Source organism: Lepidothrix coronata, unplaced genomic scaffold (assembly GCF_001604755.1).
Source record: "Lepidothrix coronata isolate B3197 unplaced genomic scaffold, Lepidothrix_coronata-1.0 Scaffold187, whole genome shotgun sequence".
Lineage (NCBI taxonomy): Eukaryota > Metazoa > Chordata > Aves > Passeriformes > Pipridae > Lepidothrix > Lepidothrix coronata.
Genome location: NW_016690367.1, coordinates 164,127 through 184,829, shown reverse-complemented (window position 1 = coordinate 184,829; position 20,703 = coordinate 164,127). Strand labels below are relative to the sequence as shown.

The 20,703-nt window shown below is 52.6% G+C and overlaps 1 protein-coding gene across 1 annotated transcript; it reads right to left on the bottom strand.

Annotated features, from left to right (window-relative positions):
• Positions 1–251: 251 nt before the first annotated feature.
• On the bottom strand, positions 252–17,014 carry SEPN1 (selenoprotein N, 1). Its single transcript, XM_017831095.1, has 12 exons — positions 16,872–17,014; positions 12,983–13,100; positions 11,764–11,894; positions 11,060–11,272; positions 10,145–10,269; positions 9,270–9,407; positions 7,434–7,515; positions 6,318–6,506; positions 5,306–5,411; positions 4,461–4,573; positions 3,685–3,786; positions 252–2,544 (listed from the first exon to the last, which is right to left on the bottom strand). The coding sequence occupies exons 1-12, from the start codon at positions 16,983–16,985 to the stop codon at positions 2,374–2,376; spliced, it is 1,602 nt and encodes a 533-aa protein (XP_017686584.1). The 5' UTR covers positions 16,986–17,014; the 3' UTR covers positions 252–2,373.
• Between the last annotated feature and the right edge of the window lie 3,689 nt (positions 17,015–20,703).

The window sequence follows — 20,703 nt, the reverse complement described above, 5'->3', positions numbered from 1 at the left end:
ACCGGGATCGGGATCGGGATCAGGATCGGGACCGGGACCGGGATCGGGATCGGGACCGGGGGGTGGCCGGGAGGGGGGTCCCGGTGCGGGGCGACAGCGCTGGGTGCGGGCTCAGCCCGACCCCGTCCCCGCTCCCCAAGCCCCCCCGAGGGAAGGACGGACGGACGGACGGAAGGACGGACTGCAGGAGGCCGAGGCTGGTGGGATGGATGGTTTTACCGGTGCAGCTACAGCCGGGCCCGAGGCCCCCCCCGCGCCCACCGGCACCGCCCCTCGCAGGGGCTGCTCCCCCCGAGCCCTCCCCGGCCGACATCGGCCCTGGCCCGCCGTGGGTTTCAGGCCAGGGCGTCACAAGGCGCAGGGAAGGAGGGGGGGAAACAGCACCAGCTACCCACCCCACCCAGCCCTCCCCGAGGTATCGCTGACCCTGCGGAGAATTTACAGAGTACATCGGTGGTTTACAGAGGACACAAAGGCTTGGCACGAATTAGTAAAGCCTCGCGCGGCAGCTGCTTGTCCACAGCCCACCCACCGCTGCGGGTGGGCAGCGACGGAGCAGTTTGGCAGGTTAACAGGATCCAGGACCCCCTGGACCCCCCCAGGCTGGGGGTGGCTGTTTGGGCCCCCTCTGCCGCTGCTCAGACCGACCCCCTTCTCCTGAGCTCTCCCGGGAGCGCTCAGAGGTGGCTGCAGGAGCCCAGGGGTTCACGAGGGTAAAAAACAAGGTACTTTGTAGGATCCCAAAGGCTTCCTCGGAGCCCTGAAGGGATCGAAGTCCCCCGAAGGGATGAGACTGTCGGTGTGGCAGGAGCTCGGTGTCTCAGCACGAGAGTCCCAGCCTGTCCCACTGCAGCCCCTCGGAGTGTGAGGAAAGTGCAGAGCTAATGCATAGTTATAAAGCCAATACTGAGAAACTTCCCGGGGTAATTAATCTCACTAGAGCAATTAGTGAAGTGGCACTGGTTCAGCCCAGAGGTCCAGCTAAGCTCAGTCTCCAGGCTCGGGTACAGACAGGAGGGCTGGGGCAGGGTGGGGTCAGGATATCACCACTCCCAGGATATTCCCTGGACCTGGAGCCCAGGAATGAAAATACCTCTTTTGATTTGGTCCAACAAAATTGTGCTTCAGGGAGCAGAAAAAGCATCACCAACTGGCTGCAGGCAGCTACTGAAGATGCTTTGTCTCCTCACATATCTGTAGGAATATGCCTAAAACCCATTTCATTTAACTTTTCCTTCTCCAAATTACAAAATTACGCTCGCTCTGTAGGCAGGCATTGGGAGAGAGTAGGGGCAACTGCTCAGGGTGGTTTCAGATAAGGGATAAAGGCTTTATGTCTGAACAACATCTTTGGAAAAATCTCCTGAAAATATTTTTAGTACTGCTGGCTTTTAGAACTGCTCAGTTCTCAACCAGGTAATGCTCTCAGGGCAGTTCCCAAAGGGAACTTCATGGTTTATCATCCAGGGTGACCTGGAAGCTGAAAGCAAACACAGAGAGGGCATTGCTGAGGAGACACTGGGAGAACCAAGGTCCCAAAGCCAGCGGGGTGGGAGCCCTGGGATGAACGGGGGGCACTGCTCACTGCTGTGTCCCAGAGCCTGGAGTGCATGGACTGCACTGGGGGGGCTCAGCCCCCCAAAACTGATCCTTCACCTGACACCTCTGAGCTGCACCAAGTGCCCTGGTCTCCATTCCTAATGTTCCTGTGTGAAGCTCAGCACCTCCCTCAGGGGCACAGAGCCTGAATAAGTGAGACCCCTCTGCCACCAGGTCACACAAGGCCCTGGGAGGCCACTCCAGAGCTCATCCTCCAGTTCAAACCTCCCACGTTCCTGTCTGCACATTCCCAGCTACAGTCCCATCACACACTGGTTGTCACTGTCAATAAATGCTGTTGTCAGGAGCTGGCATCCATGGCACTGGCACGGAGGTGGGAGGAGGGAGCTTCCCACTGGTGCTGGAGTCTGTTCTCACCACGAGTGTTTGGTCATAATGGCAATTCTGCAACAGTCCAGTCCTGCAGATCAGGGTTTCTGGGTGATGCTGTTACATCTGGGTGATGCTCCTGAGTCTGAACAGGAGCTGGAAAAACAAATGAGGGTAGGTGGCAGACCAAGGCATATGCACTGAGAATGTATTCAAGTATTTTTTAACTCCTGTAAAATTTGCCTGAACTCAAAAGGGCAGGTTGTGTAAACTGGTATCACTTGAAACTCAGCCTCAAACCAACATCCAGAGCAAAGCCCTGCCCTGGGACTCTTTGCAGCTTAACATCAATGTCTGGCATGAAGATGAGGAGGAGTTGCTGTAACCAAAATAGATCTCTGAAGTCTTTGGCTGTCTCTGTGGGGCATTCAGGTGCCTTTGTTTTTAGGTCTGCAGGTATGGTTTTGCTCTTTGCAGTCCTTCCTTCAGGAACTGGAGGTAAGTTGCAGTTGAAGGGTCTTCAAAATTGGTTGAGAAACTAAAGATGCTGCTTTCAACATCTTCAGGCTTCATAGAAGTAATGTCCAGGAAGTAGTTGGCATTGATATGGTGAATCTGGGATAGAAAAAAGATGAGAGGGAACTTTAAGGGCCAGAACAATTCCCCAACCGCTGCCTTGGCCTCTGGCCAGGACAGAGGTGACAAGGCTGTAACAGCTCTTACAGAATCTCTAATGCTTTGCAGATGCTAATTCAGGGACCAGGATCTAGGTTTGTATTTTAAAATCAGAGAAAGGTGTGTGAAAGACAACAGTGTCTGTCTTCCCCCAAGTGCTGACCCCTGGCTTAGGTTAAAAAGAAGATGAAAGTGATTTGGGAAAAATCATGGAGGCTCAGATCATTTGGCTCTGAGTAAAGGCTGGGGAGACAGAGCCTGACCATGCTGGTGTGAGCCCTCAGCCCACACAGCTGCAAAACCAGCACCTGAGCTTCAAACACTTCCCACTCCCCATGGAGCTGGGAAAGGGGGACATGTGGCCACTGACCACAGAGAGGCTGAGCTGAGATTTGTCCCCAGCCCGTGGCCTCATTGCAGGGGAGCCACGAAGAGACAGTGAGGGGACCCTGCAGGTGTGACCAGCTGGTATCTGCCCAGCGAGGGGCACAGTTGGACCAGCCCTGGCAGGATCCTCCCCTGCAGACAGCCCAGCCCAGCAGCTGACACGGGCAGCACCGTGCTGCCAAGTGTCTGGAACTGTTCATCAAATCCAAGGGGGGGGCTGCTGGGGAGCACAGCAGAGCCAAAGCGTGTGGACCTGCTAATGGCTGATCTGCCATGACAAATCTGGGGAATCAAGAGAAAGATAAATGTGCTAGAAGGTGCCGATAAGGAGATTTTCTCCAAAGGATGAGCACAAAGGACAATGGGCACAGGAAACAAGCTACAGTGGCCTCCCAAAGGTCGCTGACTCCAACCAGGGACAACGAGGAATCGCAGGCAGACACTTGGTTCAGGTCTGTTCCAGCCCTGCTGCTGCTCTGTCTCTGAATAAAACCACATTTGTTTCAGATTTCTGGGTAGAGCTGCTGCCTGTCTGCCACAGCATCCCTGGGAGCACCACACCATGAAGGGCAACGGCTCGAGGGGCCAGGGAATGGCTGGGGCAGTGGCCACTCACTCCAGGGTCTGGGAGACCCTGCAGAGAACAGTTTCTAGTGGGAAGAGCCCAGCCCAGCTGAAGGGTATTGACTGTACCACAGTGCCGTTGGGGAGGCAGATGATCATCTCCACAGGGAAGTTGTATTTCTCCAGGTGCAGGTCAGCCAGTTTGCTGTAGAACTCATTCTCTCTGTTGCTCTGTAGGGAGACCCCAAAGAAACACGTTTGCACACCCCAGAACTGGCAGAACAGCACACGAGTACACTGAGCATGTGAGGGAGGGACTGAAGAGCTGCTTTGCAGCTTGGTGGTAATTGGTACCATTCTCACAACTTGCTTTACTATTCCCTCTCAGTCTCCCTCTTACATTTCAGCTGTAGGTTTTATCCTTAAAGAATAAAATCACCCCATCCCTGGCGGTTTCCAGGCACACCAAGTCTGATCCCAGCCTTTTCCAGAGTCTCCAGCTCTGTGACTGACAGCATAGGCCCAGAGATGGGCTCAGAAGTGGGGAATGGTGCAATCAGGAGACTCAGGGTTCGGAGGGTTACTTGTTTGCTCCCTGGGTTGCAGAGAAGTCAGCTGGTTGATGGCACCAGTGGCCTTGGGGAGGGCTGTCTCCCAGTGGAGCATCTGGTTTAGCTTTTAAAACTGGCACCAGGACAGAACCAAGGGGGTCACTGTGCCATTTCTTAGGCTGCCTCCATCTGGTGTCTGCTTGGCCCCTGCAGGGGCTCAGACATGGAGGGTTGAAAACCAAAATCCACCCCCCTGGAAGAGGTATGAGCTCCCCCTCCCCTGGCACCCCTGTGCCAAGCCCCATCCGTGCTCCCCAGCACCAGCAAAGGTGGCAAGTGTGGTGTGAGCCTCACCTGCAGCTCCTCCAGCTCCTTCACCAGGGACCAGCTGCTGATGAAGCTCTCGTTGAGCAGGGCGAGGATGGGCGAACTTTCCAGGACGGTCTCCCGGAGAGTTCGCCCCGAACCTGGCGTGGGAAGATGTGTTTTGATCAAACAGAGGGGTTTGATGTGTTTCCTGAGGTGACTGTCACCACATTCGATGCCACCCTGATGCCACCACTCTGGCTGGTGTGGCAGCTGACTCTGGCTCCCCCCCAGCCCTTCCCATTGTCTTTTTCCCTCCCTTGTTGGCAGTTTTCCACTGCTGTTGTTTCCTGCAGGTGCTGCTGGCAGAGAAGATTCACCAGAGCAGACCCCAAACCAAAGTCTGCCACCGACCCCTGCAGATCCCCCCGAGTGCCACTCGCTCCTCATGCCCAGTGCTGGGGAGTATTTAAGGGCAGACAGAACTAAAGATACCCATCCCCTCCCATCCATCCCTCCTGCCCAACGTGGCATGGAAGTTCTTAGGCACTGGTGGGGGGAAAAGCTGTATATCAGGACAATGCCAAGCCCACATCTTGCTCTGGCTTGTCCTGTGCAGGTGCCAGGGCTGAAGCAGAGAGCAGTGTCCCTTTCACCCTGCCAGTGCTGCCTCTTCTGGGGCTTGTCTCAGACAGATCTGATCCTGCCATTGGGGAACTAAGCTCATATCAGTAATTCCCCATTTCCAGCCTTTGTCTGTTCAGCATCTTCAGTGCCAAAAAGAGTAACAGAACATTTACTGCTGGCTCGTGACCAGCTCCCTGACCCCCAGCTCTCCTCGGAGCCCAAACAAGGCACATCATCCCTCCCAGCCAGGCTGGGAATGCCCTCACCTCAGCAGGACTGGTCATCCAGGGCCCCCCACAGCAGGATGGAGTGCACCAGCTTCTTCTCTGCTTTTGCTCTCTCAAAAGCTTCTGTGAAGGGCAGGTAGGAGATCTGGAGGCAGAGAGACAGCGTGAGGAACAGACATAGAACTGCCCAGCCCAAAGAGGAGCAGCTCTGAAGACACCAGACTGTGATCCCTCACTGGCACCTGCAGAGCCCTGATTTTACTGACTGCACAAAGCATCTGCAAACCCACCTCAGCTGCCCAGGAAATCTGGCCCTGAGATATTTATTTACAAAACCTCACTGAAACAGCCTAAAAACTGACCCTGCACAGAGATTGTTCCAATCACTCAAATGAAAGGAACTGATATTAACATCTTGGCAGCAAGAAGGGACATTTGTAAGCTCAGGCACAAGAAGGCAGCCACTGAAACGTGTCCCTTCAGCCAAGGAAGCGGTGACAGGCAGTAGCCATCTGCTCCACAGGCTGCTGGCATGTTAAATAGTTTGGGTCACCCAGAGCTATAAATTTGTGTCTCACTGCGGGATGCAGAGGCACAGGCAGATTGTGTGTTCTCTGCTGATAAGGAAAGCTTGGTCCAAAGGTACCTGAATGCTGCAAAAGTAATGCCAGGGGAAAATCATTTGTAAGGAGCACGAGCCTCCTCAGGCATCACGGCAGCAGCCACTGATAAGAGGCAGGAAGGATGAGCCTCTGCTTACAAGACAAGCCTGGGACACCTGACATGAAGGCTTTGCTCCTGCCTGTGCTGCCCTGTGACCCCAAATGCCCTTTCAGAGATGCTGCACTCCTTCATCTGGAAGCTGAAGCCCATCAAGCCGTGCATGCAGTGCCTGGAGGCACATGTTGAGCTGGAGACTCTCACACTGCTCTGAATGCTGCTCATGTCTGTGGGCTCTGCTTTCTGCTTGTTCTTGAGGTGACTGGATGTCTCAGTGAAGACAAGCTGCCCCAAATAAACGTGCCAAGGAAGAGCCCAGCCCCTTCCTCACCTTCTTAAATGGATACATGGCCACTTCCAGCTTCTGGGCTGCCTCTTCCCAAGGGATTTCCTGCTGCCAGGTTATCTCTTCAAACACAAACTGGATGGGCTCCCCTGAGGGGTCCCTGCCGTCGATGATGTTTCCATTCTCATCATGGATCACGGAGGGGATTGAAGGTCCTGTCGATTCCAGCTCCATCTGCAAGACAACAGGCTCAGTTGGACACTGCAGACACCCCAACCCTGGTCTTTCTGTACTCCAGGACAGGATGAAGATCCAAAATAAGACTGTGCAGCTGCTAATGAAGGTACAGCCTGATCTCCTGTCTCCTGGAGCTGCACTTTACCAGTTGCAGATGTGGGGGATATACCAAGAAAGCAACTTCATTTCCTTCAGCTGTTGCTTGGCTGTGCTTGCCAGATTGGAAATGCGTGAGACTCCATGTTCCCACCTTCCCAGTGGAGATTTTTAACTGTGGGACACCAGATCCTTAAAATCATCAGGACCTGCAGGGCTAAGGGGAAGCTCTTGCTTCCATCACCAGCTCAGCCCTTACAGAGCCCTGGGAAGCCACAAGAGGGTGCAACAGGGAAAGCTGCTCAGGAGCTTCCCTGTGGCTCTGTTCCGGTACAGCTGAAATGATTTTAAGTCTATTTTCCTGTCTTTTGGCAATTAAAAATAAACATGGACCTAGTTTAGGAGAAAACGGGGCTGTTAAATTCAGGCATTCAAACCCCTGACTTATGTTTCCTGTCCCAAGAGCCAGGATTACCACAAAACAGGGGAATAACCTCATGCAGTTTCTAAATTCAGACCCACTGTTGTGAGCTCACCTCCTCATCTTCCCTTCCTGCCTGTCAGATGATGTTTTAAAAAAGGAAAAAGTCACATGACTCCAGGAGCTTAGGATTCAACCCACATGGAGGGAAAAAAGAATATATCACAAAAGCTGGCAGTAGGGAGCCGCACAGAGGACATACACAGACCAGTGGAAATTATATTGCAATACTCAAGAGAAGGCTCTAAAGATCAAGGATAATGGATGTGATACAGCTTGGGGCCACCAGAGCACAAATCCCTGCGGAGCTGCTGCCCACGGATGGAGGACTGGGAGTGACCACACACCTGAGGCAGGTATCCAATATCCACTTCCATGCTGCTGCTCTCGCTCGCCCCGTACAGCCACTCCATGTCCACGTTCAGAGACCTGCAAGGGGAACCCAGCATGTCCATAACCCAAGGCTAAAGCTGCATGTGGGAAACCCCCCCAAAAAAGGCAACATCCAACACTCCTCTTGCAGGGTCAGCACTGGAGCCTGGAGGCTCTGGCTCCTTGGAGATCACCGTGTTCCTTCCACCAGACCAGCAACACCAGATCCCTGCTGGATCAGGGCCCAGGCACCCACTCAGCACCCTGGGAAAACGCCCTCACACCTCTGAGCTCTGTCAAATTACAGAAGAGAGAGATGTCTTTGCTCCCTCTTCCTTCCCAGCACTTAATTCGCACATTCTAATCCTGCTGAACTTTTAAAAGTGTTTTTTTGGAAGCAAAAGGCTTTTGCAAGGAGCTGTTGGCAGAGCCCCGAGTGTCTGCTCGCAGTAAGAAATGTGCTGACAGAGCCACTGGGGTTGAGTCGCCAGGGTAATGTTATAATAGAATTTTCACTCCACACGTCATGGGCAAAGAGATTTGAAGCTTTTCTCCCCTGAAACACTTCCAGCTCCTTGCCAGGAGAGCAGCAATGAGCTAGTGCAAAGCTATGCACACAAAACCTTAACCTGTGAGACTCCAAGCAAAAAATATGTTGAAGAAGGAGCATTAGGCCTTGCTTAACTTCAGTGGTTGAAGCCAGGCACTGGGACTGTGCCTAGGGCTGCTTTCCACACCCTCCTCATCCCCCAAGTACCAAGGGACAGTTACTGGTGAGTGAATCAGACCCTGGAATGTGTCAGGGATCCTCAGTGACTAGAGAAGATGCATTTACAGGCAACTGCAGAGCTCAAATTACTCCTTTTCCAGGAACTTGGCTCAAAACAGCATGGGCTCATCCACCACAGACAGATGTGGCTGCCCCATCCCTGGAAGTGTTCAAGACCAGGCTGGATGGGCCTTGGAGCAACCTGTTCTAGTGGAAGGTGTCCCTGCCCATGGCAGGGGGTTGGAACTTGGGGGTGATGATTTTAAGGTCCCTTCCAACCAAACCATTCCATGATTCTGTGATCACAGACACACAGGGAGCTTCTGCAGCTTCCAACAGGTACCTGACAGCCGTGGGAGCCCCTGCCACAGCCAGGGAGTGCTGGGACAGGAGCAGTGCTTGCAGCAGTGCTACTAATGAGGAGGCTGCTGCCTGTCTAGGGCAACAGCAGGACAACTTCAACGTTTGTCTTCCCACGTGCCTGTAGGTACCTCCTTCCAAAGTGGTTTGGCACAGGATAGCTCGGGTTTGGACACTCAGCTGCAGCAGGTGCCGGTTGCATTCAGGCTGTGCAAGGACAACTACTCCCAACCCTGTGCTCCACCTCCCCAGCAGCCTGTGCCCTGCTTCCCTCCTGTCCCCTCTCCATCCTTGTCCTTCCCTGCGTCTCCCAAGCCAGACTCCCCCTGGACCTGTTGATAAACAAAGCTATTCCTGAACAATTGCATCAGAACCGGTTTAGGGAGCAACTAGAGAATGGAGGACACGATGACCGTGCCGGCCGCTGGCAGGGAAGGACGTGTGGGGAAAGCAGATGAGGAAACAGCAGAGCCAGCCTGGCCAAAGCTCAGGCTGCAGCTCTGCCTTCCCTGCACTTCCAGGATGCCCACAGGGGACAGGGCTGTCACTGCACTTGTACCTTCACCTAAACAGAGCCCACCAGCCCCCCCACGCACACAGAGCCCCTGGATTCCAGCTGGGCCTTGTCTGTAACAATCCTCAAGTCTGTTCAGCACCCAGGGGGAGGGAGAAACAGCTGTACCTGTTGTTAGGGACAAAGAGCTTAAACTCTCGGACATGGGAAGAGTCCTTGGAGAGGATGATGTGACCTGTGAATTGGCCTGGGGAAAACCAGAAGGGGAAGTCTGGTGGCTCGTTCAGCTGGAACTCGGCGTGTATCCTGAAAAGAGAAAGGAGCCGTCAGCTGCAGTTCTCGGGGGAGAGAAAGGATCATGTGCTGCACATGACAGCAGGGAAAAGCTGTCTCCAGGCACCAGAAATTATGAACCTAAACTGGGGCAGAGAGGTGGAGTTCAAAAAGCTTTTCATGTCACACAATTAAGCGAGTAAAAGACTGGAGAAGATCCTCTGGGTCAGGAACATCTCCAGTATTGATGCCTTTTGGAATTGGGCACTAAGTGTCCATCCTGGAGGACAAATTACATCATCATTTCTTGAAACACAGGCACAGAACAAAACCCCTTCAGCCTCCCTTCCAGCTTGATCAGGCAAATAAAAGCTGTAACACTCCCAATAAAACAAGAGAATAATTCCCCAGACTCTCCCCCTTGCAAAGACACCCCACCACCTGATTAACCAAAATCTAGCAAATTTCTTGCTAATCAGACTCTCCCCTTTCAGCCAGAACAGCTCCAAGGGTGATGGAGAATGGCTGTTGTCCTGCATGTGGGCACAGTCCCTGCCTCACCAGGGACACAGTGACACTGGGAGCAAGAGCTGGCTGTGAACCCCCCTCTTCCTTGACACTTCCCCTCCCTCCCAGCCAGAACACACCTGGCCTTGCACAGACAGCATGTGTGCTGTCTGCCACGGGCTCACAGCAGCCTTCTCCACTCCCTGGGATATGGGACAAGCTCAGAAGTGCCCCCAGGCCCCCCTCAAGCCCCCTGGACCCACCGGAATGCTATGGTGTAGTAGAAGCTGCTGATGGCTTGGATACAGGCCACGGCCCCCTGGGGGGCAAAGCGGGTCTTCACGAAGGGCCGGGGGTGGAACATGCTCAAAAGCTTGTGGATTATGACCTAGAGAAGCAATTGTAGGAGAGCAAGAATGAGGACAGCTCCTCCACGCAGGTTTGCAGCTCCAAAGCAACTCCCCACCAGAGCAGGAAGGCGAGAGAATGGCTGTGACTTCAAAACTAGCTCAGAGACCAACCTATTCCCAAACCGAGGAGATGAAGCAAGGGATGGCTTTTAAAAATAAATCCATCTTCCAGGGCTTCTACGCTATTCCCATTGTTTGCAAGTTTCCATCATCCCAGTCAGGACAGTAAACTGATCTAGGAGGCTGCCTCCATCCATAGGGTTTCAGATTTTGAAGGAGTGGGTGTGCAATCAATAATCACAGCAGGCTGTGAAGGTGCATCAGCTCAGTGATCCCTGACACCTGCCTGGGCACCCAGGGGAGGGTGATGCTCATGCCTGGCTTTACCTGCTGTGTACACACAGTGTTTTTCACTTGTCAACCAAAGTGTTCCCCTCTGGGGTAGCACTTGGCCACTGTTCCACAAGGAATGATCACATCACACAGCTGCTTTCTGGATAACCCCCTCTGGGAAAAACCACCCTAAAATCCCACATGATTAACAAAGCAAGATGAAGTTACTCAAGTCAGCCTCATCTTGCCTGCTCTCAGTTTTACCTCCAGCTCAGGAGACAGTGCTCCTGGCTTTCTGCTTCCTTAGAAAACCCAGGGAGACACATAACAACAGCCTTGTCCCTCTGGGCACTCCTGTGATTCATCTGGGCTATGAAGCAGAACATTTCCACCAACTACATCTCGGGTATATAGAAACTGAGTTTCATCTCTCACCTCTTTGCCCTTGGGAGGTGGAGGGTAAAATCTGTTGTTGGAAAGATACCCAGTGAAGATGTTCAGTTCACTAGGAATTATCCACCATGGATCCCCGAGATCCAGTTTATTCTTTGGAGGAAGGAAGGCTTTAAACTGCTTGGCAAGCAGCACACTCATAGGGGCTGCTGGGGCCGTCCAGTTCCTCAGCCCAGAGAGAGCAACGTGAGAAATCTGTGAACAAAACACATTATCAGAGCCCAGACTGGACCCTTCCAATCATGGATGTAAGGAGGCTTTAGAAAAGGGGGAAAAATATATATCACATTCTAAATTCTTCTGACCAACCCAAACAGTTCTGTGAGTAATAGAGGAGAGGGGAACGTGCCACCTAACACCACTGCTCCTGGAATTAGCTCCAGGAGAGCCACGTCTAATTCCTACTCCCAGCTTCCCAGGAAGGGTGTCTTAACTGGGGCATGGAGCTGCTGAGTGTGCTGAAAACACTGAAATGCTGCAGGAAGCAGAGAGTTTCCTCATCACATCAAATCCCAAAGGCTTCAGCAGGACTATGTCCCCCTCCTAACGCTCCAGCACACATTCCCGGTGATGCTACCAGCCCACTGGACATGTTTATTCCAGAATTTGTGGCCATATTTATTCCAGAATTTGTGGCCATATTTATTCCAGATTTTGTGGCCAAACACATCCTGCATGACACCTACTCCCAGGAAACCATCCTTGCTCTTCGTCATTGTTTCCATGACCAAAGGCTGGAATTTTGCCACAACGGACAGAGTCTCCCCGCTTGGATCAGGCGTCTCCTCCTCTTCAAATTCTGGGATGGGAGCAACCCCTAGACAAAAGGACAGGAATTTAAGCAGCTGTTTCCCCTCCCTCCCTTTTTAAGCAATTGTGAAATGATTACACGTTTATCCCAGCACATCCAGGAGCACTGGGAGTTTCCCAGCTGTCCCTATGCAGCAGAACTCAGACCCACCCCAGAGACAGTTTTGGCTGCAAGAATTAAAGGGGAGTCCTCCTTTCAGCAGCCAACTCGGTGGCTTTAAACTGAAAGAGAGTGGGTTTAGATTGGATATTGGGAAGGAAATCTTCCCTGTGAGGGTGGGGAGGCCCTGGCACGGGTTGTCCAGAGAAGCTGTGGCTGCCCCATCCCTGGAAGAGTCCAGGGCCAGGTTGGACAGAGCTTGGAGCAACCTGGGCTAGTGGAAGGTGTCCCTGCCCATGACAGGGAGCTGGAACTGGATGAGCTTTAAGGTCCATTCCAACCCAAACCTGTCAGGGAATCCATGTTTCCACGACTCCAAACCCCACAGCTCAGCCAGGAAGGTTCCCCACACCTCGGAGCGATCCCAACACGCGCTCGAGCCAATCCCTGACAGCACAAGCAAACACTGTCTGTGTTTCCACTGCACTGGGAGCTCCACTGTGCATCATCATCCCCACGCTTCTCCCTGCCTGGCACCAGCAGAGACATTTGCTCTGCACTGATATGGTCTCCAAACATGATCTCCCACAACTGCCATCCAAGAGGGGCCGCCCCAGCCGGGGGAGCGGATGAATGGAACGCTGGGACTCACTGATAGTTCTGGCCTAGCCTGGGCTGAGCTGTATTTGTTGCATTCACCCATCCCAAATCCCCTTTAAGCTCCAGACAAAGTAACTTATGTACTTTGCTAGTCCAGCAATGGGATCCTCCATCTTATAAAAACTCTACTTTGTGAAAGTGATGTCTAGGGCTTAAGCCTTTCCAAAAACATGTAAAGCTTCGCAGCCTCTCTTCATGTAAATAAGACCCAAAACAGCGCCCAGAAAATAATAAAGTGAATAAAATATTAGGTGAATAAAACCTGTGGAGTGAATTAGCTTTGGTTTTTGCTTGGTCTGTGCAGGGAGAGCTCTGGAAGGCACACAGGTACCTACCTGTCAGCTTCTCAGCTATTGGCTTGAACTCCTCTGGGCTGAGGTACAGGTCATTGTTTGTGTCCAGAGAAGAAAAGAGGAACAGCCCCTCATTTCCCAAGGACTTCAGAGCCAGCTCCTAGTTTGGGAAGAAGAGGCAAGTGAGATTTCATCCCAATCTCTTGCAGAAATCCGCTCTGGCCCCTCTCAGCCCTGGAGTTAATCTGCATTCTTCCCAGCACACAAACACCATCCAGGGGAAAGATTAACACCCCTTGGCAGGATTTTGTGCTATTTACAGTTGGGATCAGTGTCCAGGAACTGTTGGCACGAGAATATTAAAACTGCATCTGGCTGAGTAATTCAAACTGAACCATTTGCTCAGAGTCAGATTAAAAATCTTTTGTCAGACACATTTCCCACTTTTTCCAGCTATTGAGTCCTAAACCTGTAGATATTCAGAGCACCTGGAGATAGTGATTGCTGGAATGAACTGATGGGTAGTGAAACAAAGGCAGTCAAATTCATGAGTATCCACATCACAAAAACACAAAGAGAATGAGCTGAGCCCTTGGAACTCATGAGATCCAAGCCAGCATTACTGCCCACAACTGCCCTGCTCTGGTCATCCAGCCCTGGGACTGGATGGAGCATTTTGGCTCCCTGCTCCCTCAGCCATCCATCAGGGAGCCACAAACCCCATGGTCCTCTCCAGAAAGCCCCACAAGATTCCAGCCACCCTGTGCCTCAGTTTCTCCCTCTGCAAAGCCCACATGGAGACCCAGCACGGCTGAAAGGCAATGTCTCCCTTGGAGCAGCCCCAGAAGGGCTCTGGATGCTTCCAGTTATTTCCACTCCACAGTCTCAGCCCTGCAGGGAAAGGGAAAACTTGGAGGCACAACAGAAGAGCTCCACGTTGGTGTGAGAGAAGGGAGAGATATGGGGCAAGTGAGACAAGCCCCTCACTGCCAGCCCTCGGCACATCCCCTGTGATCCATCACTTGGGGCAGCTTCCCCTGACACCCCTCTGGAAAGACCTGGAGCTGTGAGCACAAATCCTCTGTATTCTGCTGTTCTCCATTGCCTGCAGCACCACCACCATCCCCAGAGCTCCTGAACGAGTTTATTTTCCATCTGTTGCCTGCCAGCCTGAAGCAGCACTAATGCAGCCTGGAAGGCTTTGCTCCCATCAACTGCAGCAACAAAAGCACTTACGAGCCTTCCAGGGCAGTTCCAGGCCTGAGACAGAGAGAAATAAAGACCCTGGAATACAAACTGGAGATCTGGATGTGGGCATGGCTGAGGAAAGACAAGGAGGGGAGACACAGGGGCTACACAGGTGAAAAAATGAAGGAACAAGATGGTTATTTGTGCACAGGAACAATCCACTGTGGGCTGCCCACACTCCTGGGGCTAAAACTGTGCTTCTGTTCCCAGAATGAATGGGGATGGGCATCCTTGGCCCTGTAAACAGGGAATGTTTCCCTGAGCACCTGCCCCGTTAGCCAGGTGCCAGGATCACACCACAAAGCCTTGTGCCAGGCTCCAGGACTTCTCCCAGCTTTCATCTGGTTGGACTCTGCCTGCTGCTGGAGCGTGGGGAGAAATCATCATCCCTTACTGAGCAGGGCTGGAGGCAGGAGGAGAAGCAGCTGCACCCCACAGGAACATCTCTGGCTGCAGCCAAGACAGCAGGACGTGAAGTGGGAACACAGGCGTTGGATAAGAGCATCCAAAAATCAATGTTCAGACAGCGCTGAAAGCACGGTCACATCCCTCAGCTGCACTGACACACGGGTTAAGAAGTGACAAACCACCAGCAGGACCCCAGGAGTGCCCACCTGGCTGGAGAGAAGACCCCAAACACAGAGGAACAAAGGTTTCCACGGAGAACACACCAGTCCTGCTGCACTCAGCCACGAGGGACGATAAAAGTGATGTTTAAAAGGGGAGAGAGATGTCAGGGCTCGGCCTCCTGCTTTCTGATAACATTCACATGAAAGAAAGCTCTCACAGCTTGTGGGTTTTTTTCCTTTTTCTTTCTAATCTGGGATTATAAGAAACACAAAGTTCCCCCGTTTGTGCCAGAGGGGTAAGACCGAGCTTTTTCAGTCTTTCTGTAGAGCTGTGGTTTTTCACAAAGAGTTTTCCTCTCCCACCTGCTTGTGGGTTGCTCAGCTAAACAAACATTTCCATAGAAAGAGACAAGACATATGTTTGAAGCAAGAGGAAGAAAAAATGAAACCCTTGGGCTGTTCACATTTTGTTCTCCTCTCCAGCAGGACCCAGTGACAGCTGTCTGCCTGTCCTCCGGAAAAACACAAACCTCCAGAAGACCTGGCTTGTGTCAGGCTGTGAGGACTGTCCTCACCCTTCTGTCCTTGAAGGAAAAATTCTTCTAATTAACTGGTTTGAGCCACTTTTCCCTTTTTGCAACGCAAGAAGACACAAAGAAAAGATGCATCCTTTAAAAACATCCTTTAAAAACATTTCTCCTTGTACTACAGAAATATCAAGAAGGGGAAGCCTGCTCTTTTCCCAAAACCTTCTCAGATGTTCACTGATGAAGCGCAGAGCCAGGGGAGTGCAATCTCCAACAAAGGTGTTCTCCAAAGCACGGCACAGCCGTTGGAATTATGGGGATTACAATCAAAACCAGTCAATCAGCCTAATTTCAAAGAAAAAAAAAAACAAACCCAAACATACACAAAAAAACCATAAAGACTCTGTTCCTGTTTTTTTGCTGCTTCTGCAGTGTCCTTCAGAGCCCGCAGCAGAGGAGGTGCTGCTGCTCCTGCTCTTCCTCCTCCTTCCAGGGGGCAGCTGGTCTCACTGGTCACTGCTGGAGCCTGGTGGCCACCACAGCTCCATGGTGGTTTCAGCCTGGTGGTGGCCACCACAATCCCTGTGGTCACCTCAAGCCCGGTGGCCACCACAGCTCTGCAGAAACCTGGCAGTGGCCACCTCAAGCCCCGTGTCCACTGGCATGTGGTACCACAGCTCAATGGTGGCCACTTCAGCCTGGCAGTGGCCACCTTAAGCTCTGCAGCTGCTGATACCTGTTTGTCCCCGCAACTCAGTAGTGGCTGCCATGGTTTTGTGGTCACCACGGCCTGGCAGTGGCCACCTCAACCCCAGCCACCAACACCCTGTGGCCACCTCAACGCCAGCAGCCACCGCAGCTCTGTGGTCACTTCAACCCAGCAGCCACTGATGTGTGGCAGTCACCTCAGCCTGGTGGCAGGATCTCAGCCCCTGTGGCCACCCCAACCCCAGTGGCACCCTCAGCCTGGCCACAGCCACCCCAACCCCAGTGGCAACCTAAGTGTGGTGGTCTCAGCCCAGCAGCAGCCACCTCAGCCCCTGGCGGCCACTTAAACCGGCAGACATCACCTCAGCCTGGCCACGGCCACCTCAAGGCCAGTGTCCGCCCCAACACTGCTGGCCACCAATGCCTGGCGGTCACCTCAGTCTGGCCACAGCCACCTCAACCCCAGTGGCCACCAACTCCTGGTGCTCCCCTCAGCCCAGTGGTGGCCATCTCAACCCCAGTGGCCATTTGATGCCTGGCATTCACCTCAACCCCACTGGCGACTGATGGCTGGTGGTTCCCTCCAGCCTGACCACGGCCACCTCACCGCCGGTGGCCACCAACTCCCGGTGGTCCCCTGAGCCCGGTGGTGGCCGCCTCAGCCCCGCTGGCCACCGATGTGCGGTGCTCGGCCCCCTCAGCCCCGCGGCCGCCGCCTCCCCCCTCACGCTCGGCGGGGCGGCGGCGCGATCGCGCCCGCCATTCCCCGTCCCGTCCCCCCCCGCCCTCCATTCCCCGTCCCGTCCCCCCCCGCCCTCCATCCATCCCCTCATCCCTCCGTGTCCCCTCCCGGCCCCGGCGCCGCCCCGTGCCCGGTACCTGCCGCCGCGCCGCCTCCGCGTCCCGGTAGTACTTGACGGCGACCAGCGCGGCGAGGGCGGCGAGGGCCAGCGCCAGGCGCGGAGGGGCCGCGCCGGGCCCCGCCATGGCCATCGCCCCGCTCAGCGCCGCCGAGCCGCCATGGCCGCCCGGCCGGGGGAGGCGTCAGGCGCCGAGGAGGGGCCGGGCCCCGCCGGCCGGGGCTCGGCCAGGAAAAACACACTTTTTTTGGTGTTTTTTTCGTGCTCGGTCTGGAAAAAAAGCCCTCTTTTTTAGGGTTAAACGACCGTCGCTGGCTCAGGGAAAAAAAAAAAATCCTTTTTGGTTTTAAATGTCTCCGCTGGCGGGGCCCTCGGAGGGGATGGAGCCGCTCCTCTCCAGTGCTCTTTGTGGGCTTTGCCTTTGTTATCGGTGGGAGAGCGGGGTGTGTGTGTGTCCATCCCCAAATTTGCAGTGATCTCTGGCCCCTAATTCAGCACTTCCCAGAAAATAACCATGTCCTGAACTTGTAGTTACTTTCATGCTTCCTTTATTATCAATGGGAGAGCTCTGTGTGTGTGTGTGTCCATCCCCAAATTTCCAGGGTGGTCTCTGATCCTTAATTCAGCACTTCCCAAAAACAACCATATCCTGAACTTCTCCCTGGTTTTATGCTTCCTGTGGGCTTTGCCTTTATTATCAGTGGAAAAGCTGTGTGTGTATGTGTCCACTCCCAAATTTCCAGAGTGGTCTCTGGCCCTTAATTCAGCACTTCCCAAAAAAAGAGCCATATCCTGAACTTCTCCTTGGTTTTAGTTCAGCAAAATGGGTGTGTTTTAACAAAACAGATAGCAGTGTTTTCACTTGCAGTGATTTCACTGATGTTTAAGCCCCAGGATGGCAGGAATGGGAATCAGTGGATGGGAATGACTTGTCAGCCCCGGGGTGATGCTGCACAGGCCTCCTGCCTCCAACATCACCCTCACATTTCAGGTCATTTCTACCATCACCCCACATTCACCCCAAACTCTTCCACCTCCCCGTGTTCTCTGTGCCCTTCAGGTCCATCCACACGGGTGTCACGTTGTTGTCACACCGTCTCTTAGCAGTGGCTCGGCCAAGATATATATATTTTGTCATTTTAATCTTTCCTCATAACTCAGCCTCCTGCTCCTCAGTACACGCAATCCCGAAATCCCCTGATTGCAGGGGAAGATTTAGTGCCGTTTTCTGCCGCTGCAGGGCGAACAGCACAGTGTTTGATCTCTCCAAGGGTAGCAGGAAGTGTTAGCATTTAATCCTTTGAAGCTTTTGCCGTTTCCTAAGCCTGCCTAATCATTTTTGTTTTAGGTTTAAAGAGCGTTTCAGATGGAGATGAGGAGAGCATGACCAAGCCATTAAGAGAGCAGTGGTGACTGCATGGAGGAGGGAGGATGAGGATGGTCCCCCTGGGCAGCACAGGATGGGAGTGGGTGGTTTCCACCAGCCAGCAAAACTTGGGTGGTGTCTTGGGCCAGGATTGGGACTTGGGACTGTTCCTCTCTCTACCACAGATCCCCACAGCCCTTGATGTTTCTCTGGCAGTGAAGGTGAAAGCTTGGGACCAGACAGAGGAGCCCAAAAACCAGAATCAGCTGAGAGCTGAGTCAATTTGTGATTCACATCAGTGTTGTTTCACCTGCACAGCCAAGGGAGAAAGGAGAATCTTCCTTCTGCCAGCTCCACCATAGAGGAAAACTTCCATGAAACTCTACAGCTCCTCTTCACTCTGCACCTCCCCATCCATCACAGAACCTGTGCTTGGGCCATGGGAAGGAGATGGGAGGAACTGGATTAGCAGAGGACTGAAATGGTGTCTGGAGCAGAGACGGGTGTGAATGAGGTGAACAATGAAGCACTTCAGATGTGCTTTAAAACTTCCCAGCCCCATTAAGGTGTGGAGAGCTGCTGTTGACCTCAAATAACCCAGCACGTACCTTTACAGCACAAAATGTAACAGGACAAATGGACTTGGTTGTCTGGGAAATGAGCAAGAGCAAGAGGTGATATGAGATGACAATGCCTGGAGCTTCCTCGGTGGAGGAGACCTGACAAGGTTGGTTGGCAGAGCCGAGGTGATCCTGTTTAAATGAGAGGCTCATTTTACAGCTGAACCATTTCCAGTGTCATCAGCCACCACATAAAGATGACAAACGGGAGAATTATTTGATAGGAAAAAGAATGAAAAGACAAAAGGTCAAATAATTCAGGGTGTCTGCTGGGAGCTGATCCTCCTCAAGAGAGAACAAACCCAGCAGCTCCTGGCTCTGCACTGCTGGGTCCTGAGATTACAGCACTCAGGAAGAATGTTAAATATCCAGACTTCTGCTGTGTGGCCCACCCAGGCACACCTGTATCAAAGGGAATCCCAGAAAAATAACAGGGAAGACTTCCACCAAGAGAATTCACCCAGCAGGAAAAACCATCCCAAATTTTCCCTTTGTCAGGAGGGAGAACTTTAAGAAAAACAGTGAGAAATTGGTGGCAGGGATGAAAAACTTGGAGCAACCTTTTTTGCAGGAGATGGATGGGTTTTCCATGTGTCAGAGTACAGGCAGTCACTCCACATTCCAGGGCAGCACGCTGGGAGAGCAGAGGAACCCTGTCCTTGTTTCAATCCATGGCCCTGTTCCCATTGCCTGAAACCCTGGATCAAAAGCCAAACCCATCACAGAGCAATGGAATGAGGCTGTAAAACCTGAGCTCTGTGCTTGAATGGAAAAAGCACCTGGAAACAGAACCCCCCTCCCCGGGGAAGCAAGTCCCGACCAGACTGAGGCTCAAAAACATTAATCCTCTGGAAACTGTAAGGAACAAGGAGTAGCCAAGTCTAGTTTCACGTGGGGCTTTTTGGAGGGGACGAGAAAACCAGAGGTGACATGGAAATCAGAGAGTTCATCCCAGAAAATGAAAGGCCAGCAAAGGCTGCAGAGGGAAATGAAGTTTGAGACATTTCAAAGTAAACCATTTAGCTGAAGGGCAAGAGCCAATTCCCATGTCTTGCATTCCTAGCTCCTCCCTGGCCTTTCCTGAGGGGGAAGCAATCCAATCTGTGGGTCACTTACAGTCCGGACACCGTGGCTCTCCCTGGACGAAATCATTCACAAAGCAGGTGTTTTATTGAGAGGACTCCCAATTCCAGCACGGTACCTGCTGGAGGCTACACAGGGAATGAAGCCAGAGAGCCAAACGTGATCAGGAGGAGCTGCTGGAACTCTGCTGGCACTGGGAGCCAGTGCTCGTGCATCACATCTGAAACAATCAGATAAATAGATCAGATCAAAACGTATGTGGAAGAATACTCTGGCTGCCAGGCTTTTGAATTCAATAACCAATTCTGCTGAAAGCCTTCCAAGGGAATTTAATAACGCCGTAAAAATGAAGTGTGGGTTACAAAAAGATGCATTTGTTTTCTGGATGGTTTTGTCTTATCTCCGTGTAGGCCGGGCGACAGCAGCCTCAGCGATAGGGATTAGTTTTCATCTCTACCACTAATGCAACTTTCTGTTATCAGAACTTCATTTTACAGGAAATTCCTTCTGATATAAAATATCACATGCTCCGGCGGTGAAAATTAAGATGGTAATCACGGCTTCTGAGTTTGAATGTTACAGGGGAAATGGGCAATAACCCAGGCTGATCAAATTGCTTGGAGGCTCAAAGTAGGGAAAAAACACTAAAAAAGCAACAACAGACAACAGAATTCCCACTGATGTCCCACACGCCTGGGACAGAAAGGCAGGAAAGCAGCTCAAAGACAAACATCTTCCCAGATCCTCCCATCAGACATTTAAAGCCAAACCTCTGGTTCAAC